The 18,474-nt window shown below is 48.4% G+C and overlaps 1 protein-coding gene across 1 annotated transcript in view; it reads left to right on the top strand.

Moving 5' to 3' along the window:
* Nucleotides 1-1,273: 1,273 nt before the first annotated feature.
* LOC137533607 (phosphatidylinositol 4,5-bisphosphate 3-kinase catalytic subunit beta isoform-like) overlaps nucleotides 1,274-18,474 on the top strand; it is a 58,180-nt gene continuing 40,979 nt past the window's right edge. The window contains exons 1-5 of the mRNA XM_068254954.1: nucleotides 1,274-1,653; nucleotides 8,826-8,969; nucleotides 10,724-10,824; nucleotides 12,336-12,445; nucleotides 12,649-12,727. Coding sequence (XP_068111055.1) covers nucleotides 12,355-12,445; nucleotides 12,649-12,727 — 170 coding nt within the window. The 5' untranslated portion in view covers nucleotides 1,274-1,653; nucleotides 8,826-8,969; nucleotides 10,724-10,824; nucleotides 12,336-12,354. The remainder of the gene's footprint in view (nucleotides 1,654-8,825; nucleotides 8,970-10,723; nucleotides 10,825-12,335; nucleotides 12,446-12,648; nucleotides 12,728-18,474) is intronic.

The raw sequence follows: 18,474 nt of genomic DNA, 5'->3' as shown, positions 1-18,474 counted from the left end.
CTAAAAAAATGTTAAACTCTAAACGTCCCATTTTTTCAATTGATATATTGCTAATTTTAAAATGTTACTATGAAGAAAAAAAAAACAGGATAGAAAAGAACCAGTGTGGTGTGAATTATAAAACAACATATTTTTCTTATGAAATCTTTATGGTATGCGTGACTAAGGGTGTGACGGGGGGGGGGCTTGATAAGGAGTGTGGCAGGGGTGTGGCTTAAGTGTCCCTTTTTCTCATCTCAAAAAGTTGGGAGGTATGCTGTCAGACCCCTAAATTTAATGAACTTTTCTCCTAAATTTTCTCTCAAGAGATAATTTTTTATATTTCCTACAAAATAACTTTTCAATATCCAACAACTAAATAAAAAACCTAAAGAGGAGGTAAAAAAAATAATATAATGTACTTGCCTGCTGGAGGCTTGAAATACATTTTTTTGATAAGGTGTGAAAAAATCTCCTGTGAGAAAACTCAGGCGAAAAGACCAGCAGCCTGTTAATTTCAATACTGAGACACATCACACACAGACTGGTGTAAAATGGTCCCAGTGAGACATGTGCAGTGCCAAGGAGGGGCAGAGCAGAACCGTTAGAGGCCGATACCGAGACAGAATGGTGAGGGGCGGGTCTAAGAGGCGGAGTTATGCGGCAAGGCCACTGCCCTTAGGTGGGTGGATATGCGGCGGTGATTGGTTTATAAGTCTGTCCTTCTGCTCTTAGGTAGTATTAGGAAGGACACGTCCTATTCTTGGTGGAGGCGAGCAGGCCAGGGATTGGTGGAGAGAAGTGAGCTCCGCCCAGGCGCTGCTGAGGGTTCTCTGCTCTGCTGGGAAATGCGGCCAGTGTGAGAGGCCGGGAGAGCGGCGGCTACATGCCGGGGAGAGCCGGGATTAGCAGCGCAGCTACGGGGGAGCCAGGTAAGAGCCCGCCCGGTCTGTCCGGCCACCGCCCGCCGACATTGACTGAGCCCCCCCAGACCGAGACCCCCATCTCCTGCCTGACCGGCCACACCCCTCCCAGACCGAGACCCCGCCTCCAGCCTGAGCGCCCAACCTCTCCCACACCGCCTGAGTCACACCAGCCCTGACTGACCTGTCCTCACTGTGCCCCCCCCTTCCCAGACCGGCCACCAGGGCCGTATCTATTAATAGTCACCCGTGTGCCGGTGTCATGGGGGGGGGGGGGGGGCGCCGCCACTGTTTCATATCATAATTCCCCCCCCCCCCCCGACTTTTTTAAATTATTATTTTTATTATTTTTTTTGGGGGGGGGGGGGGGGGGCGCCGCTGCAGCCAGACGTTTTCTTACAGTTTGCAAGCGCTCCCCCCGCCACCACCCACAATGGTTTCCTCTGGAATGCGCCCTGACCCTCACTGCACGTCTGCCGCCTGCCGGGCTGAGTGATGAGCCAGGGTGGGGGGGAGGGGGGTGTGGGCAGTGGCTAGACATAGAGGCAGAGCAGGCTATGAAGTAATTTGGCCTCCTATGCTCTGCCCCCCCCCCCCCTATTTGAATGGACTAGCCGAGCCCGGGAAAAGTGTCTCCTCCCTCCTCCTCCATCGGTGCCATTTTAGAATAGATCGCACAGGACCGCAGCACATGAGGAGGTCGGGTCGGGAGACACGTGAAGTAGCTGCTGCAGGCTGTGGGTGACCTTGTGTAAGCTTAATCTCCATTTTTTTTTCCTAAACAGAGATGTGTCCCACAGTGGATATGCTCACTGTAGTATGCATCTGTACCCACCATCAATTTAGAGAACCCCAGAATGAGATTGGCTTTATTGCAGCTCCAGGGAAAGTATTATCATTTCTCAAGGGTACTGCCCAAAACTTCCTGAGAGCTGCAATGTACTGTATTTTTGAACACTGGTGCCCAAATGAACTGTAGCATATTTGCAGCCAGGCAGCCCCACAATAGTGGGGTTACAGTGAAAAGTGACATTTTAAAGAGACTCCGTAACAAAAATTACATCCTGTTTTTTATCATCCTACAAGTTCCAAACGCTATTCTAATGTGTTCTGGCTTACTGCAGCACGTTCTACTATCACCATCTCTGTAATAAATCAACTTATCTCTCTCTTGTCAGACTTGTCAGCCTGTGTCTGGAAGGCTGCCAAGTTCTTCAGTGTTGTGGTTCTGTGATGCATCTCCCCCCTCCTGGCCCCTCTATGCACACTGCCTGTGTATAATGATCTCTTGAGATACAAAAGGAAGGATGTATACAGCCTGCTTGTGTATGAATGTATTTTCTATGTGTGGACATACTGTACATCAACCTACTTCCTGTTTTGGTGGCCATTTGGTTTGTTTATAAACAAACTTTTTAAAACTGTTTTTAACCACTTTTAATGCGGCGAAATTGTGACAGAGGGTAATAGGAGATGTCCCCTAACCGCACTGGTATGTTTACTTTTGTGCGATTTTAACAATACAGATTCTCTTTAAGACTCTGAGAGGTTTGTCATTCTCCTTTCTAATAGCCACATTCAAGTTATGCTGGGCATACACGGCTCGATGCCCCCTTATCAATCGAGCCGCTGATGGCTCGATTGATAATTTCCGACAGATCCGATCATGCGGCAGGTCGATACCACACTCGATCCCCGGCGGACAATAGCGGGGAATCGAGCCGCTGATAAGGAAGTGACCACGGGGACGAGCAGGAATCGATCCGTGGGGATGAGCGGACATGCGGTGGGGGTCGATCCGGCGGCTAACCGAGCCGCCGGTTGACCCGTGTATTCCCAGCATAAGAGTACATCATTGTTATGCAATCAATAAGAAGAGGAAGGAAGGAACTCCAAGTCAAAAACTTGAAAGGCTTTCCTCAGTTTGTAGGACAGGTCCAAGAAACACAAGTAAGCAACATAATGTGGTTTCATGCAGGGCATATTGTGACAGCGAGCATAAACATAACAAAAAAATTATTGGTTATGTAAGTTCCCAATTACAGTACAAGGAATTTGGGTTGGCATTTGCTCCACACACGGACAATATATAACTATCCCAACAGCAACAATGGGTAACACTGCCTACTAACTAAACTGGGGGACACCTATACCTACTACCTAAACTGGGGGACACCTATACCTACTACCTAAATTCAGGACACCTATACCTACTTCCTAAATTCAGGACATCTAAACTTCTACCTAAACTGGGGGACATCTATACCTACTACCTAAACTGAGGGACATCTATAGACCTATTACCTAAACTGGGGGCACGCATCTATACCTACTACCTAAACTGGGGGACACCTATACCTACTACCTAAACTGGGGGACATCTATACAATACAGGATCTTCTCAAAAAATTATCATATTTTGATAAAGTTCATTATTTTCTGTAATGTACTGATAAACATTAGACTTTCATACATTTTAGATTCATTACACACAACTGAAGTAGTTCAAGCCTTTTATTGTTTTAATATTGATGATTTTGGCATACAGCTCATGAAAACCCAAAATTCCTATCTCAAAAAATTAGCATATATCATCCGACCAATACAAGAAAAGTGTTTTTAAAACAAAAGAAGTCAACCTTCAAATAATTATGTTCAGTTATGCACTCAATACTTGGTCGGGAATCCTTTTGCAGAAATTACTGCTTCAATGCGGCATGACATGGAGGCAATCAGCCTGTGGCACTGCTCAGGTGTTATGGAGGCCCAGGATGCTTCGATAGACTCATTCAGAGTGTTGGGTCTTGCGTCTCTCAACTTTCTCTTCACAATATCCCACAGATTCTCTATGGGGTTCAGGTCAGGAGAGTTGGCAGGCCAATTTAGCACAGTAATACCATGGTCAGTAAACCATTTACCAGTGGTTTTGGCACTGTGAGCAGGTGCCAGGTCGTGCTGAAAAATGAAATCTTCATCTCCTCCCCCACAATTCCATGTCTCAGCAGAGTAACTTGTCTATATATCTTATCTAAAGTGTAGATCTAATCTACCTGCAAACAGCTTCAACAGAATATGATTATTTCTTCCTGTGATACGACAGCGGCCATGTTGTTTGTAAACATTACACACAGGCAAGCTGCTCCGCATCTCCAGCCCTCAGCCTATGAAAACCTAATTCTCCTTCCTCCCCTCTGCCTCTGAAATCTCTGACTAGTAACCTCCTCCTCCTGCCCAGACTGAGCTCCCATAAGCCCTTGCTACTGTCTGAAAATGCCAAGGCACTCTGGAGAAGCTGTGGGCAAGGCTTGTTTAGTTTATAGGGAATTAGAGTATTAAAACAAAAATAAAAAAGTATTTGGCTTGAGGAATGCCCTATAAACAATAGGAAAGGAACACAATTATGCAATGAGCAAAAGTTTATCTCGCATCCACTTTAACCCTTTAGCAGCCAATTTATTAGAGATTTTCAAATGCTCCAGGCCAATTTATTTTAGCACATTTTTTTTTATTTCTTATTTGGTACAGTTCCCTGTTTCTAATTAGTACTGCTGTAATGTGTATTTATGGCCACTTGTCACTAGGGGGCAGTGTGAGGAAATAGCAGAGGACTTCTGCTCTCTGTGTCTATTTTCTGCTAGTAGAGAGAGATCAAGGCATTCCAAGAATTTGCAGCACAATGTGCTCTGTCGATTGAGGTCAAAAGCAGTGAAGTTGCTAATGGTTTAAGGAGGCCATAGAAATGATTGCAAACCAGATCTACCAGCAGATAGGTCCCTCTCTGATCGAATTTGATCAGAAAGGTATTTGACTGCCAGCTGAGATCGTCTGGGTTGTGCTGGGTTCATGCCGGCACAACTCCTTTCCTTCTGTTTCGAACGTGTTTTTGAAGCGCAAGCACCTGTACCCCTTGGTACCACTGGATGTAGTAACGTCAGTGCATCAAACTCCGTTACCACTGTGCACTCGATCGAGCTCTTTCGACCGAGATTTTCCAGCATGACTGATCCATCGTTTCGATTGATGTGACCAGAAATCGGTTGAAATGATCAATCGTGTCGCTATGTTGTGGCATAAATTTCTGGCAGATTTGATCATCATGATCTGATCGAATTGGCTAGAAATGTTTCAGTTTTGTAAAGCAAGAAATGGTGTAGACAGTACAGGAGTCACTGGACGATGACCGGGGCTACCCCATGAGACCAACTCTGTTTCCCCCAGGAAACGGGTAGCATGTGTTGAGACGTGAGGTTGTGGAGCATTGCTCTCAGTGACGGCTGGTAACGTTGGAGCCGCCACTGGTCTAGCAGCCGCTGAGCTCCACGTGATGCTTCCCCGCTTGGCCTGAGCTGTCACATCTGGGTTGCGGTGATGGGAAGACGCTCAGCAGGTGTCATCGCTTTCTCTTCTCACAGCGTCAGCAGCTGCTAGAGATCGTGGAGCGAAAAGGCCAAACGGACCAGTATAGACTGTACAGGAGTCACTCAGGATGATGACCGGGTGTGCGGTCAGTGTAGACTGTACGGGAGTCACTCAGGTTGATGACCAGGGGCGTGGTCAGTGTAGACTGTATGGGAGTCACTCAGGATGATGACCAGGGGCGGGGTCAGTGTAGACTGTATGGGAGTCATTTAGGATGATGACCAGGGGCGTGGTCAGTGTAGACTGTATGGGAGTCGCTCAGGATGATGACCAGGGGCGGGGTCAGTGTAGACTGTATGGGAGTCGCTCAGGATGATGACCAGGGGTGGGGTCAGTGTAGACTGTATGGGAGTCACTCAGGATGACCAGGGTCGAGGTCAGTGTAGACTGTATGGGAGTCACTCAGGATGATGACCAGGAGCGGGGTCAGTGTAGACTGTATGGGAGTCACTCAGGATGATGGGCGGGGCAGTATAGACTGTACGGGAGTCACTCAGGATGACCAGGGGCGGGGTCAGTGTAGACTGTATGGGAGTCGCTCAGGATGATGACCGGGGGCAGTGTAGACTGTACGGGAGTCACTTAGGACGATGACCAGGAGCGGGGTCAGTGTAGACTGTATGGGAGTCACTCAGGATGATGACCAGGGGCGGGGTCAGTGTAGACTGTATGGGAGTCACTCAGGATGATGACCGGGGGTGGGGTCAGTGTAGACTGTCTGTACTGGAGTAACTCAGGATGATGACCGGGGGAGGGATCTGTGTAGACTGTACTGGAGTCACTCAGGATGATGGCCAGGGGCGGGGTCAGTGTAGACTGTATGGGAGTCGTTCAGGATGATGACCAGGGGCGGGGTCAGTGTAGACTGTATGGGAGTCACTCAGGATGATGACCAGGGGCGGGGTCAGTGTAGACTGTATGGGAGTCACTCAGGATGATGACCAGGGGCGGGGTCAGTGTAGACTGTACGGGAGTCACTCAGGACGATGACTGGGGGAGGGTCAGTGTAGACTGTACGGGAGTCACTCAGGATGATGACCGGGGGTGGGGTCAGTGTAGACTGTCTGTACTGGAGTCACTCAGGATGATGACCGGGGGAGGGATCAGTGTAGACTGTACTGGAGTCACTCAGGATGATGACCGGGGGTGGGGTCAGTGTAGACTGTATGGGAGTCGCTCAGGATGATGACCAGGGACGGGGTCAGTGTAGACTGTATGGGAGTCACTCAGGATGATGACCAGGGGCGGGGTCAGTGTAGACTGTATGGGAGTCGCTCAGGATGATGACCAGGGTCGAGATCAGTGTAGACTATGGGAGTCGCTCAGGATGATGACCAGGGGCGGGGTCAGTGTAGACTGTATGGGAGTCGCTCAGGATGATGGCCAGGGGCGGGGTCAGTGTAGACTGTATGGGAGTCGCTCAGGATGATGACCCGGGGCAAGGTCAGTGTAGACTGTACGGGAGTCACTCAGGATGACCAGGGGCGGGAGCAGTGTAGACTGTACGGGAGTCACTCAGGACGATGACTGGGGGAGGGGCCAGTGTAGACTGTACGGGAGTCACTCAGGATGACTGGGGGTGGGGTCAGTGTAGACTATTGGAGTCACTCAGGATGATGAACAGGCGCGAGGTCAGTGTAGACTGTACTGGAGTCACTCAGGACGATGACCGGGGGCAGGGTCAGTGTAGACTACTGTAGTCACTCAGGATGATCGGGGGTGGGGCAGTATAGACTACAGGAGTCACTCAGGAGGAGTGGCATCAGTCCTTCCCCGGTCGGAACTTCCTCTCTGCTCTAAAAGATGAGCAACAGCATAAAAACCTTTAAAGGGACTCCAAGCAGTAAATAAAATCAAAATCTGAACTTACCTGAGACTTTCTCCGGCCCACCGTAGGTTGGGAGGTCCCTCGGCATCCTTCTGGCTCTTCTCCCAGTCCCTGCTCCGAAATGGCTCCCGGCGACACTGGGCCCGAATGTCGAGCTTCTTCTTCCTGAAAGATGACGTCAGTCGTCACAACGCCAGCCGTCTTGCGTCATCACGGTGGCCGGCGTGACAGTACTGCGCATGTGCGATTAAACCACGTCACACCGGCCGCCGTGATGACGTGAGGCGGCCGGCGTGGTGATGACGGACGTCCTCTTTCAGGAAGGAGCTCGACAATCGGTCCCGGTGTCGCCGGGAGCTATTTCGGAGCAGGGCCTGGGAGAAGAGCCAGAAGGAAGCAGAGGGACCTCCTGACCTACGGTGGGCTGGAGAAAGCCCCAGGTAAGTTCAGATTTTTATTTTATTTACTACTCGGGAGTCCCTTTTAAAGAGAATTTCTTTTTTTTACAGCCGATATAAATCCTGCAATGTGGTAGCAGATGATCACTGACAGATGGGGCTGTATCCAGACTTGGTTACTGGATATGGAGGAGATTTTGTATCCGAACCCACAAGCGTATCACTGACAGGTGGTAGGGTGGCGGGCAGTAGGTGGAGCTAGTGGTGTACTGGGCAGTAGGTGGAGCTAGGGGTGTATCACGCAGTAGGTGGAGCTAGCAGTGTACTGGGAAGTAGGTGGAGCTAGCAGTATACTTTAGCTAGTAGTGTGCTGGGCAGTAGGTGGAGCTAGCGGTGTACTGGGCAGTAGGTGGAGCTAGCGGTGTACTGGGCAGTAGGTGGAGCTAGCTGTGTACTGGTCAGTAGGTGGAGGTAGCAGTGTACTGGGCAGTAGTTGGAGTTAGTGATGTAGTGTGCAGTAGGTGGAGCTAGCAATGTAGTGGGCAGTAGGTGGAGCTATCTGTGTACTGGGCAGTAGGTGGAGCTAGCTGTGTACTGGGCAGTAGGTGGAGCTAGCTGTTTACTGGGCTGCAGGTGGAGCTAGCGGTGTACCAGGCAGTAGGTGGAGCTAGCAATGTACCGGGCTGCAGGTGGAGCTAGCGGTGTACCAGGCAGTAGGTGGAGCTAGCTGTGTACTGGGCTGCAGTATCAGCTAGTGGTGTACCGGGCTGCAGGTGGAGCTAGCGGTGTACTGGGCAGTAGGTGGAGCTAGCAATGTATCGGGCTGCAGGTGGAGCTAGCGGTGTACTGGGCAGTAGGTGGAGCTAGCAATGTACCGGGCTGCAGGTGGAGCTAGCGGTGTACTGGGCAGTAAGTGGAGCTAGCAATGTACCGGGCTGCAGGTGGAGCTAGCGGTGTACTGGGCAGTAGGTGGAGCTAGCAATGTACCGGGCTGCAAGTGGAGCTAGTGGTGTACCAGGCAGTAGGTGGAGCTAGCTGTGCTCTGAGCAGTGACACGCTAAATTTTCCTGTTCAGAATCTAATTTTATTGAAATTTTATATGTGTCTTGAAATTGGAGCAATCTAGTTCAGTTGCTGCCATTTATAATTGGTACCATTCCAAGCTGCACACAAATTGCATGAAGCTGGAAAAGCTTGTGTATTATTTTTCGTCTTCAGTGGTTGGTGATGAGCAGCAGAATGTAATACCCGACCTAACAAGCAATGTTTGTCTTCCAGGAACGAGGAGCTCTGCCAGTATCTGCTGCAGCTGGTTCAGGTTCTCAAATATGAATCGTGTCTGGACTGTGAACTGACGACCTTCCTGCTGGAGCGAGCGCTGATGCACCGCAAGATTGGCCACTTCCTGTTCTGGCACCTACGGTAATTGCTGCGTACTACCCTGATGCTTAGCAGAGGGTCATGTGACTCTGGGGCAGCAAGCAGTCATGTGACTCCGGCGCAGCAGGTGGTCATGTGACTCCAGGGCAGCCAGTGATAGGTCACCCAGCTGGCCCCTTTCTTCACTTGGCTTTGAACTGGAGGTTGAAATGTGTGTTCCAGGTTTAAAATGTATCTGAGGCGATATGTGACATGAGTTAAACACGGGTATGTACAGTACAAAACAAAACCAGGCTTTTTTACTTGATTTATTGTGTTGCCTGAAAGAGTTAATTTCCAGGCATGGAAGTGATAGCTTCTGTCTTGTTGGTAGCTTGTCGCAATATAGTAAACATAACTGATAAGCAGATAATAGCCATTAAACTTTTCCTGGCAGAATACAACTTCTAAGTGTAGGGAAAGATAAAATACTTGAACTTTATTTTCTGTTAAACAATACCAGTTGCCTGGCAGCCCCGCTGATCTATTTGGCTGCAGTAATGTCTGAATCACACACCAGAAACAAGCATGCAGCTAATCTTGTCAGATCTGACAATAATGTCAGAAACCTCTGATCTGCTGCATGCTTGTTCAGGGTTTATGGCTAAGAAGTACAAGGGGCAGAAAATCAGCAGGGCAGCCAGGCAACTGGTATTAGCTTAAAATGAAATACAGTAAATATGTCAGCCTTCAAATCCCTCTTGCTTCAGGTGTGGTTTATTTATTTACTTTCTGGTTTTTTTTTTTTTTTCCCTTGAATTTAGTGCTTAAAGAGAGTCTGAAGCGAGAATAAATCTCGCTTCAGACCTCATAGATAGCAGGGGCATGTGTGCCCCTGCTAAAACGCCGCTATCCCGCGGCTTAACAGGGGTCCCTGATCCCCCAAATCCCCTCCGTGCAGCCTGTGAGCGCTTCCGCATTGGGGCAGGGCTAACCGCCGCAGCCCTGCCTCATGCGCGTCTGTCAGACGGGTACATCTGCCTCTCCCCCGCCCCTCTCAGTCTTCCTTCACTGAGAGGGGTGGGGGAGAGGCGGCGATGCGCGTCTGATAGACTTGCTGAGAGGCAGGGCTGCAGCCGTTAGCCCTGCCTCCAGGAAGAGAAATTTTACGACCAAGTTTATGACCAAGTTTTGCGGAGGTGGGTTTGGGGGTGAAGGGACCCCCGTTTAGCACACATGCCCCTGCTAACTATGAGCTCTGAAGCGAGATTTATTCTCGCTTCAGAGTCTCTTTAAAGATTTCCTGATGTTGTGTCAGTTTCATATTTGATCAGCCTTAAGGTGGCCACACACGATACAATAAAATGATCCGATTTTACAGTAATTCGATAAAAACAATCGTATCTCCTGAAAAAATCGAAAGCTTTTTTTTCATTCGACTGAAAAATCCGATCGGATTTCCCGTTTTCTTCGATTTTAATCGATCCGGACTGCCCGATATTTTTCTTCAATCCATCTAAAGATTGTATGGTGTGTGTTGGATTGTCAATTTATTAATATACACACCCTAGCAATTTTGTTAGAGTTTCCAATAATTTTTATCATAATTGGGGGGAAAAATTGTACATACGTGTGTGGTACATTGGTCATATTTTTGAAATGTTACAATCAGTCAGAAAAATTGATTGCAATTCTTAAATTGAACAGATATTTAAAAAATTGTATGGTGTGTGGCCACCTTTAGTTTATTGTAGCTTTTTCATTGATATTAGATGTATATTGTAATTTCATGTCTGTGCCTGTCCCTTCCCCTGCAGATCGGAGATGCACGTCCCGGCGGTGCTTCAGACCAGTTTATCGATGACACCATAGGATTGGACTCCTCAGTGGAGTCACTGAATGACGATGCTGATAATTGGTGGGTTTGTGTTGAGTGGTCTGTTCTTGCTGACTCCTCCTCTTCCTCCCGTTGTGTATGGTACAAGGGGACGCTTTGTCCAAGCTGAAGGGTCTCAATGACTTTGTGAGGTGCAGTGTCCAGAAGACCAATAAGGCTCAAGCCAAGGAGGCCATGCACATGTGTCTGAGACTGGACACCTACCTGGAACCACACTTCTGCACAAATTGGTCATAAAATGTGATCTGATTTTCATCTGTCACAACAATAGACAATCACAATCTGCTTAACCATTTAAGACTTCTGGACGTAGCAGCTACGTCCAGAAAGCCATGCACGCTCCTGCGGCCGATTGCGCGCTCCCGGAGTGCGGATCGCTAGCCTAGGAATCAATCGGGACATGGTGCCCGATGATTGATTCCTCTCCCCTGCAGAAAAAGCGACCACTTCTCTCGGAAGCCTCACTTTTTCTGCCTCTTGCGTCCCCCTACATCCCTCTAAGCGTACATGTTACGCTTAGTGACGTCATGTAAACAAACTCATGGCTGTTATCTTGTGGCCAAAAAGTAAAACTACATCTACATGTAAAAAAAAAACAAAAAACAACATATATTTACCTAAAAAAATTACTATTTACATACCACCCTCCCAAAAATACTCAAAATGTTTAATAAAAAAAAAATTACAATAAAAAAGTAAATATTTACCTAAGGGTCTAAACTTTTTAAATATCAATGTAAAGATGAAATAATAATGGCCGAAAACTGAGAATTTTTTTTCTTTTTATTCTTCCTGTTAAAATGCATTTACAGTAAAGTGGCTCTTAGCAAAATGTACCACCCAAAGAAAGCCAAATTGGTGGCGGAAAAAAACAAGATATAGATCAGTTCATTGTGATAAGTAGTGATAAAGTTATAGGCTAATGAATGGGAGGTGAACATTGCTCGGATGCATAAAGTAAAAACGACTGAGGGCTGAAGTGGTTAAACTAATACCACACAAATCCAATGAAAATAATGTAATAAAAAGTGCTTCATTTTTACAATAATTCTGTATAAATTATTTAGTCAGTGTTTGTCCATTGTAAAAGCTTTCCTCTCCCTGATTTACATTCTGACATTGACCACATGGTGGCATGTAATCTGACCACCTGCGCTCTTCTGCGCATTCACGACTGCGCATTCTGCGCATTCACCCCATCGAGCTCCCACAGCCGGGAGCGTTCTGTGCCTGCGCACTAGTATCGCAGGTGCAGAATGCTCCCAGGTATGGGGAGGGTGGTGGGGGCGTGGCTAGGCCGCGCATACGCAGAAGAGTTCAGCAGGTCAGGTTACCGGGGGGCATATCAAGTGAGGACTACAAGGGAGCCCAAGCACCTCATGGGGCTGGAGGAGGCCCCAGGTAAGTATAAATACATTTATTAATCCCAGCTCAGGTACACTTTAAGGTCCAGTTATTGTTGGAATTAAAATAGTAAAGTTCTTGGCATCCCCAGTATGATCTAAGTAACAGTTTTTTTTTTTCTCCTGCAGTGTGGAACTTTGCACTTTTATGGAGTCCAAGGTGAAGCCACTGTTGATTGTCTACAATAGCGACTTGTGCGGCGGGATCTGCATTGGTATTATCTTCAAGAATGGAGATGGTAAGTGCACTCCTGGAGGGGCGGGGACTGTGTGTGGTTATTAGCATGAGTGAGCGCACTCCTGGAGGGGAGGGAGCTGTGTGATTGTACTTCTGTAGGGGCGGGGACTGTGTGTGATAATGATCATGTGTGAGCGCACTCCTGGGGGAACTGTGTGATAATTGGCTTGCATGGCATTTTTACACATCCTCCAATCTCCGCAGATCTTCGGCAGGACATGCTGACCCTGCAGATGATCCGACTGCTGGACTTCCTGTGGAAGAAGGAAGGACTGGACCTGCGGTAAGGCAGCTTGTTTCTGTATATTGAAATACAAAGACTGAAATCGGCGCCAATAGTCTTAATTAGGGATGGGACGGCGAATCCACGAATCCCTCGACTATTGGGAAATATTCGAGATTCGTGGATTCGAATCCCGACGCCATTTTCCACTTTACGAATCCGCCGAATCCCAACGCTGCATCGCCGCGCATCCGCTGCTCGCACTCGTCCTCCTCCGACCCCCCCCGCGTCTCCTCCGCCCGCCCATCGCCTCCTCCGCCCGCCCGCATACTTTGTATCAACTCACCTGTCCAGTGGAGCGCAGAGCGGCAGACCTCACGCTGACTTCCTGGTTCCCTCTAGTGACGGCTTTTACAATGACGTCATTAGTAAAAGCCGGTCCGGCCACTAGAGGGAACCGAGAAGTAACGACGAGGTCTGCAGCTCTGCGCTCCACTGGACAGGTGAGTTGATACTTATGCAGGGGTGAGCGAGGAGGCACGGGGGACGGAGGAGGCCGTGAGGGTGAGCGGAGGAGGCACGGGGGGGGGGGAGAGCGACACCTACCTACCTACCACTATACCTACAGGCCCCTATAACTACCTAAAGGCCCCCTATACGTACCTACCTACCTACCGGCCACTATACCTGCCTACCTAAAGGCCCCCTATATGTACCTACCTACCTAAAGGCCCCTATACCTACCTACAGGCCTCTATACCTACCTAAAGGCCACCTATACGTACCTACCTACCTACCGGCCACTATACCTACCTACCTACAGGCCCCTATACCTACCTAAAGGCCCCCTATATGTACCTACCTACCTAAAGGCCCCTATACCTACCTACAGGCCTCTATACCTACCTAAAGGCCCCCTATACGTGCCTACCTACCTAAAGGCCCCTATACCTACCTACCTACATACCTACCTATACTTAAGGCCCTATACCCTGCTATCTATACTGAAGGTCCCTTTAACTACCTACCTACCGGCCACTATACCTACCTACAGGCCACTATACCTACCTAAAGGCCCCCTATACGTACCTACCTACCTAAAGGCCCCCTATACGTACCTACCTACCTAAAGGCCCCTATACCTACCTACCTACCTAAAGGCCCCTATACCTACCTACCTACCTACATACCTACCTATACTTAAGGCCCTATACCCTGCTACCTACACTGAAGGTCCCTTTAACTACCTACCGGTCACTATACCTACCTACCTACAGGCCACTATACCTACCTAAAGGCCCCCTATACGTACCTACCTACCTAAAGGCCCCTATACCTACCTACCTAAAGGCCCCTATACCTACCTACATACCTACCTATACTTAAGGCCTCTATATACCCTGTTACCTATACTGAAGGCCCATATATCCTGCTACCTATACTGAAGGCCCATATACCTTTCTACCTATACTGCATGCCTCTATACCTTGCTACCTATACTGAAAGCTACCAATATTGAAGGCACCCATACCTAGCTAGCTATACTGAAGGCACCTTTACCTCGCTACCTATACTGCGGGCAACTATACCATGGATCGCACAATTCGTATGTGCAGGATTCGTTAGATTCGGGATTCGAAAGGTTCGAGATATTCGAGAACCTTTTTAGATTCGGATTCGAAGAAATTGTGGATTCGTCCCATCCCTAGTCTTAATACTTATGGTGACCTGCATTGCCACAGAATGTAGTTATGGCAAATTCTATATCTGTGTTTAAAGAGACTCTGTAACATTAAAAATCTCCCCTGGGGGGTACTCACCTCGGGTGGGGGAAGCCTCCGGATCCTAATGAGGCTTCCCACGCCGTCCTCTGTCCCACGGGGGTCTCGCCGCAGCCCTCCGAACAGCCGGCGACTGTGCCGACTGTCAGTTCAATATTTACCTTTGCTGGCTCCAGCGGGGGCGCTGTGGCGACTTTCTGCACGGAAATAGACGGAAATACCCGATCTCCGTCGGGTCCCCTCTACTGCGCAGGCGCCGGAAACTTGCGCCTGCGCAGTAGAGCAGACCCGACGGTGATCGGGTATTTCCGCCTACTTCGGCGCCGAGAGGCATCAGAGCGCCTGCGCAGGAGCCAGGAAGGTAAATATTGCGTCACAGCTGTACGGAGGGCTACAGCGAGACCCCCGAGGGACGCAGGACGGCGTGGGAAGCCTCATTAGGATCCTGAGGCTTCCCCCACCCGAGGTGAGTACCCCCCAGGGGCCGTTTTGTCGTTACAGTTCCTCTTTAAAGGGGGCCTAGATGCTTTCCTTGCGATGAAAGACATCCATGGCTATAATTCAGGGCTGTGGACTCCGACTCTTCAGTTTATGAAACCACCGACTCCGGGTACCCAAAATGGCTCAGACTCCCTAGACTAATACTTACGAGGGCTGTGGATTTTGTACACAAATCATCCGACTCCTGACTCCTCAGTTTATGAAATCACTGACTCCGGGTACCCAAAATTTCTCCCACTCCTCGACTCCGACTCCACAGCCCTGCTATAATTACTAGGTAATGCCCGGTGGTGTTGATCCAGAGATTTTATCTGATTGCCATCTGGAGTCGGGAAGGTGTTTTTTCCCTTTTGGGGCCAATTGGACCATGCCTTGTAAGGGTTTTTCGCCTTCCTCTGGATCAACAGGGATATGCGAGGGTGCGGGCTAGTGTTATACCAAATTTTCTTGCTGAACTCGGACTTTGTTACTTTTAGTATTTTTTCAACCCAAATAACTGTGCAATAAATCTGCAGTGTCTACTTCCTGCTTTCATGGAAGCAGACATAGGGTTAACATCATGTGTTTACAACTTAGCTGCTCTACCAAGGCAGCCAGCTGACAGATCAAATTACAGTTGTGGTTAGGAACTCTATAAATACACACGGTGCATTTCTCTGTTTTCTGTCCTGTGCAAACCAAGCGTTTACCATATTAACATGTGGTGGAAAGATACTAGAATGGATGTATGTTTTTATTTTTTTATTTTGTTTTTCTCTTTATGGTGTGGTGAACTGATGCAGCTCATCGATAAGTAGCACCATCACCATATGCTTATGACAATCAAGTATACTGCTAGGAACAGTTGATCATTTCGTTGATGTTTATAGTGGAGGCATGGCTATCCCTTCCCCCATGTGGTGTCACTTGTCCAGTCTGAGGGTGATTTCATGGCATAGCCCATTTTTGAGTCTGTCTAGAGCAGTGGTTCCCAACCTTTTCTGGCCCGGGGAACACTGTCTGACCAAAAGTTTCTCCGGGGAACGGCGCGTGGGGGGGTCGGGGATGCGGCCCCCGGTTGTTTGCGCGACCCCCGGTTGTTTGCGCGACCTAGTGGACAGTGCCGTGCGCAGCAGGCTATGGGTGGGGGTGGGGGGTGGGCTGGGGTGCGGCTGCATAGCTAGCATAGTTGCCCCAGTGTAGGGAGTTTAGTTGCCTCAGTATAGCTAGTATAGTGCCCCAGTATAGCCAGAATAGTGCCCCAGTATAGCCAGAATAGTGCCCCAGTATAGCTAGTATAGTGCCCCAGTATAGCTAGTATAGTGCCCCAGTATAGCCAGCATAGTGCCCCAGTATAGCCAGTATAGTGCCCCAGTATAGCCAGTATAGTGCCCCAGTATAGCCCCCCAGTATAGCTAGTATAGTGCCCCAGTATAGCCCCCCAGTATAGCTAGTATAGTGCCCCAGTATAGCCAGTATAGTGCCCCAGTATAGTGCCCCAGTATAGCTAGTATAGTGCCCCAGTATAGCTAGTATAGTGCCCCAGTATAGCCAGTATAGTGCCCTCCCGCCCGTCCCTGCGGCCGCCGCTGTTATTACCTTAACAGCTGCCCCTCTCCGGCGCATGTGTTTATTCTAGCAGCGTATCTCCGGCTGCTCTGTGTGATGCGGAAGGAGGCAGGGCAGCGGCTTCCTGTAACGGCGATATGTATCGCCGTTACTATGGTAACCGAGCCCTGCCTCCTTCCGCATCACACAGAGCAGCCGGAGATACGCTGCTAGAATAAACACATGCGCCGGAGTGGGGAGAGCGGCCGCTGCTAAGGTAATAACAGTGGCGGCCGCGGGAACGGGCGGGAGGGGGAGAAGAGGATGGCACACCAGGCAACGGAACACTGGTTGAAAAACACTGGTCTAGAGCAGTGTTTCTCAACATTGTGGTGTGTAAACCTATATGAAAAAGTGTTTGCCGAGTATCCCCTACAATGAGTAACGTTATCTCAAACCCCTTGACACACACATTTGTTAGGCGTCCTCACTGTTTGTATATGAATGGCTTACACAATTCATTTAGGCTTTTAATGGACTACAAACTTTTTTAAATCCCAAAACTTGCCTCTAACCTCATTTTAGAGTGACTCATAGGAATATCTAGATTCCTTGTGTAAACTATTCCTTTTATGTCTCATCAAATCTGATAAAATCTCTGTATCAGTTTAATTTCTTATTTTAAAGTGAATTGGTGTTCTCCTCAGTACTTTTTTTTGTAGCTGGGTGGGGTGAGATAAGAGAATGCAGGGCCGGTGCTTCTTTGTCCACCACTGCTTACAGCATAGGAGGAGGTGAGATAGCAGCCGGGTGCTCACCAAAACTAGCCGGGTGGGGCACTAGGCTAAAAGAGTCTGGGGAGAACACTGACTGTTATGTAGTCGGGTCTCTCTCCCTCGAGTGATAATTTTGAGGCCAAGTGCAGCACAGGCAGATCGCTCACCTACAGGCTAGCGATGTGTTCTGTTGCTATGGGGGGGGGAGAGAGACAGCACGACAGGCTAGGTAGCAGCTTCCAGCTGGTCGGGGTGTGGGGGAACCAGTGGGCTCGTGTATTGGTTGGGCGGTGCTGTTGCTAAACAGCCAGCAGAATGCACACGCAGCTCAGGGTGACCCTGAACCACTAGGAAAGTATAGAGGGCTAAAAGAGGGCAAGAAACCCTCCTACTAAAAAGCAATGCTCAGTGTAATTTTTTTCTTCTTAAAGGACACCCGAGGCGAAAATAAACTAATCAAATAAACGATTGTACCCATCTTCCTTCTCCTAAAAAATGACTTTTTAGCATATTCAACAGTTTTTTATTTTATGTTTAAATCTGTTTTTTAAGTTTTTTTTTTTTTTTTTAACTGTTTTTTATTATATTTGCGCAATGACACATTCATTGAAGTATGCCAGAGCTAAAATCTATGAACTATTGACCCTTTTTATCTCTTTCCTGCTCTCAGCCATTTTCTGCTAGGAAAGTGTTTTATGACTGTAATTCCTTATCACTGAGGGTTACACTGTAGTCTGACCCAGTCCTGAACGGTCACTTACATACCTGATTTTTAAATAACTTTCAGACAGAGAAAGAAAAAAAGGAATACAGCATAGTTATTAGTGTGCTTGGCACTGTACATACCCATGTCTGTCTCATCATGTCACATGTCACCTCAGGTATCCTTTAAAACAGAAGTTATTTGTGATAATTCAGCTTTAAAGGACAATTAAAGTGAGAGGGTTATAAAGGCTGCCATATTTATCTCCTTTTAAATAATACCAGCAGTGTTCTCCCCAGAAATATTTTCCAGCCGGGTGGCATGAAAAAGTAGCCAGGTGGGGAAGTAAGGTCACGCTGGGTGCTGCTGGGTGAGAAAGTAAGGAAACTTTGAATGGAGAGGGAGGGTCACACTGGGTGGGGTGGGAGTGGATCACGTTGGGTGGGGAGAGGTCGGCATGATGCTGGGTGCTGGGGGGTAGGGATGCTCAAATTCGGCTTCGGGAGATATCCGGATTTT

Source organism: Hyperolius riggenbachi, chromosome 9, assembly GCF_040937935.1.
Source record: "Hyperolius riggenbachi isolate aHypRig1 chromosome 9, aHypRig1.pri, whole genome shotgun sequence".
In the NCBI taxonomy this organism is placed as follows: domain Eukaryota; kingdom Metazoa; phylum Chordata; class Amphibia; order Anura; family Hyperoliidae; genus Hyperolius; species Hyperolius riggenbachi.
The sequence above is the reverse complement of the archived record's forward strand: the minus strand, read 5'-3'. Positions and strand labels throughout refer to the sequence as shown.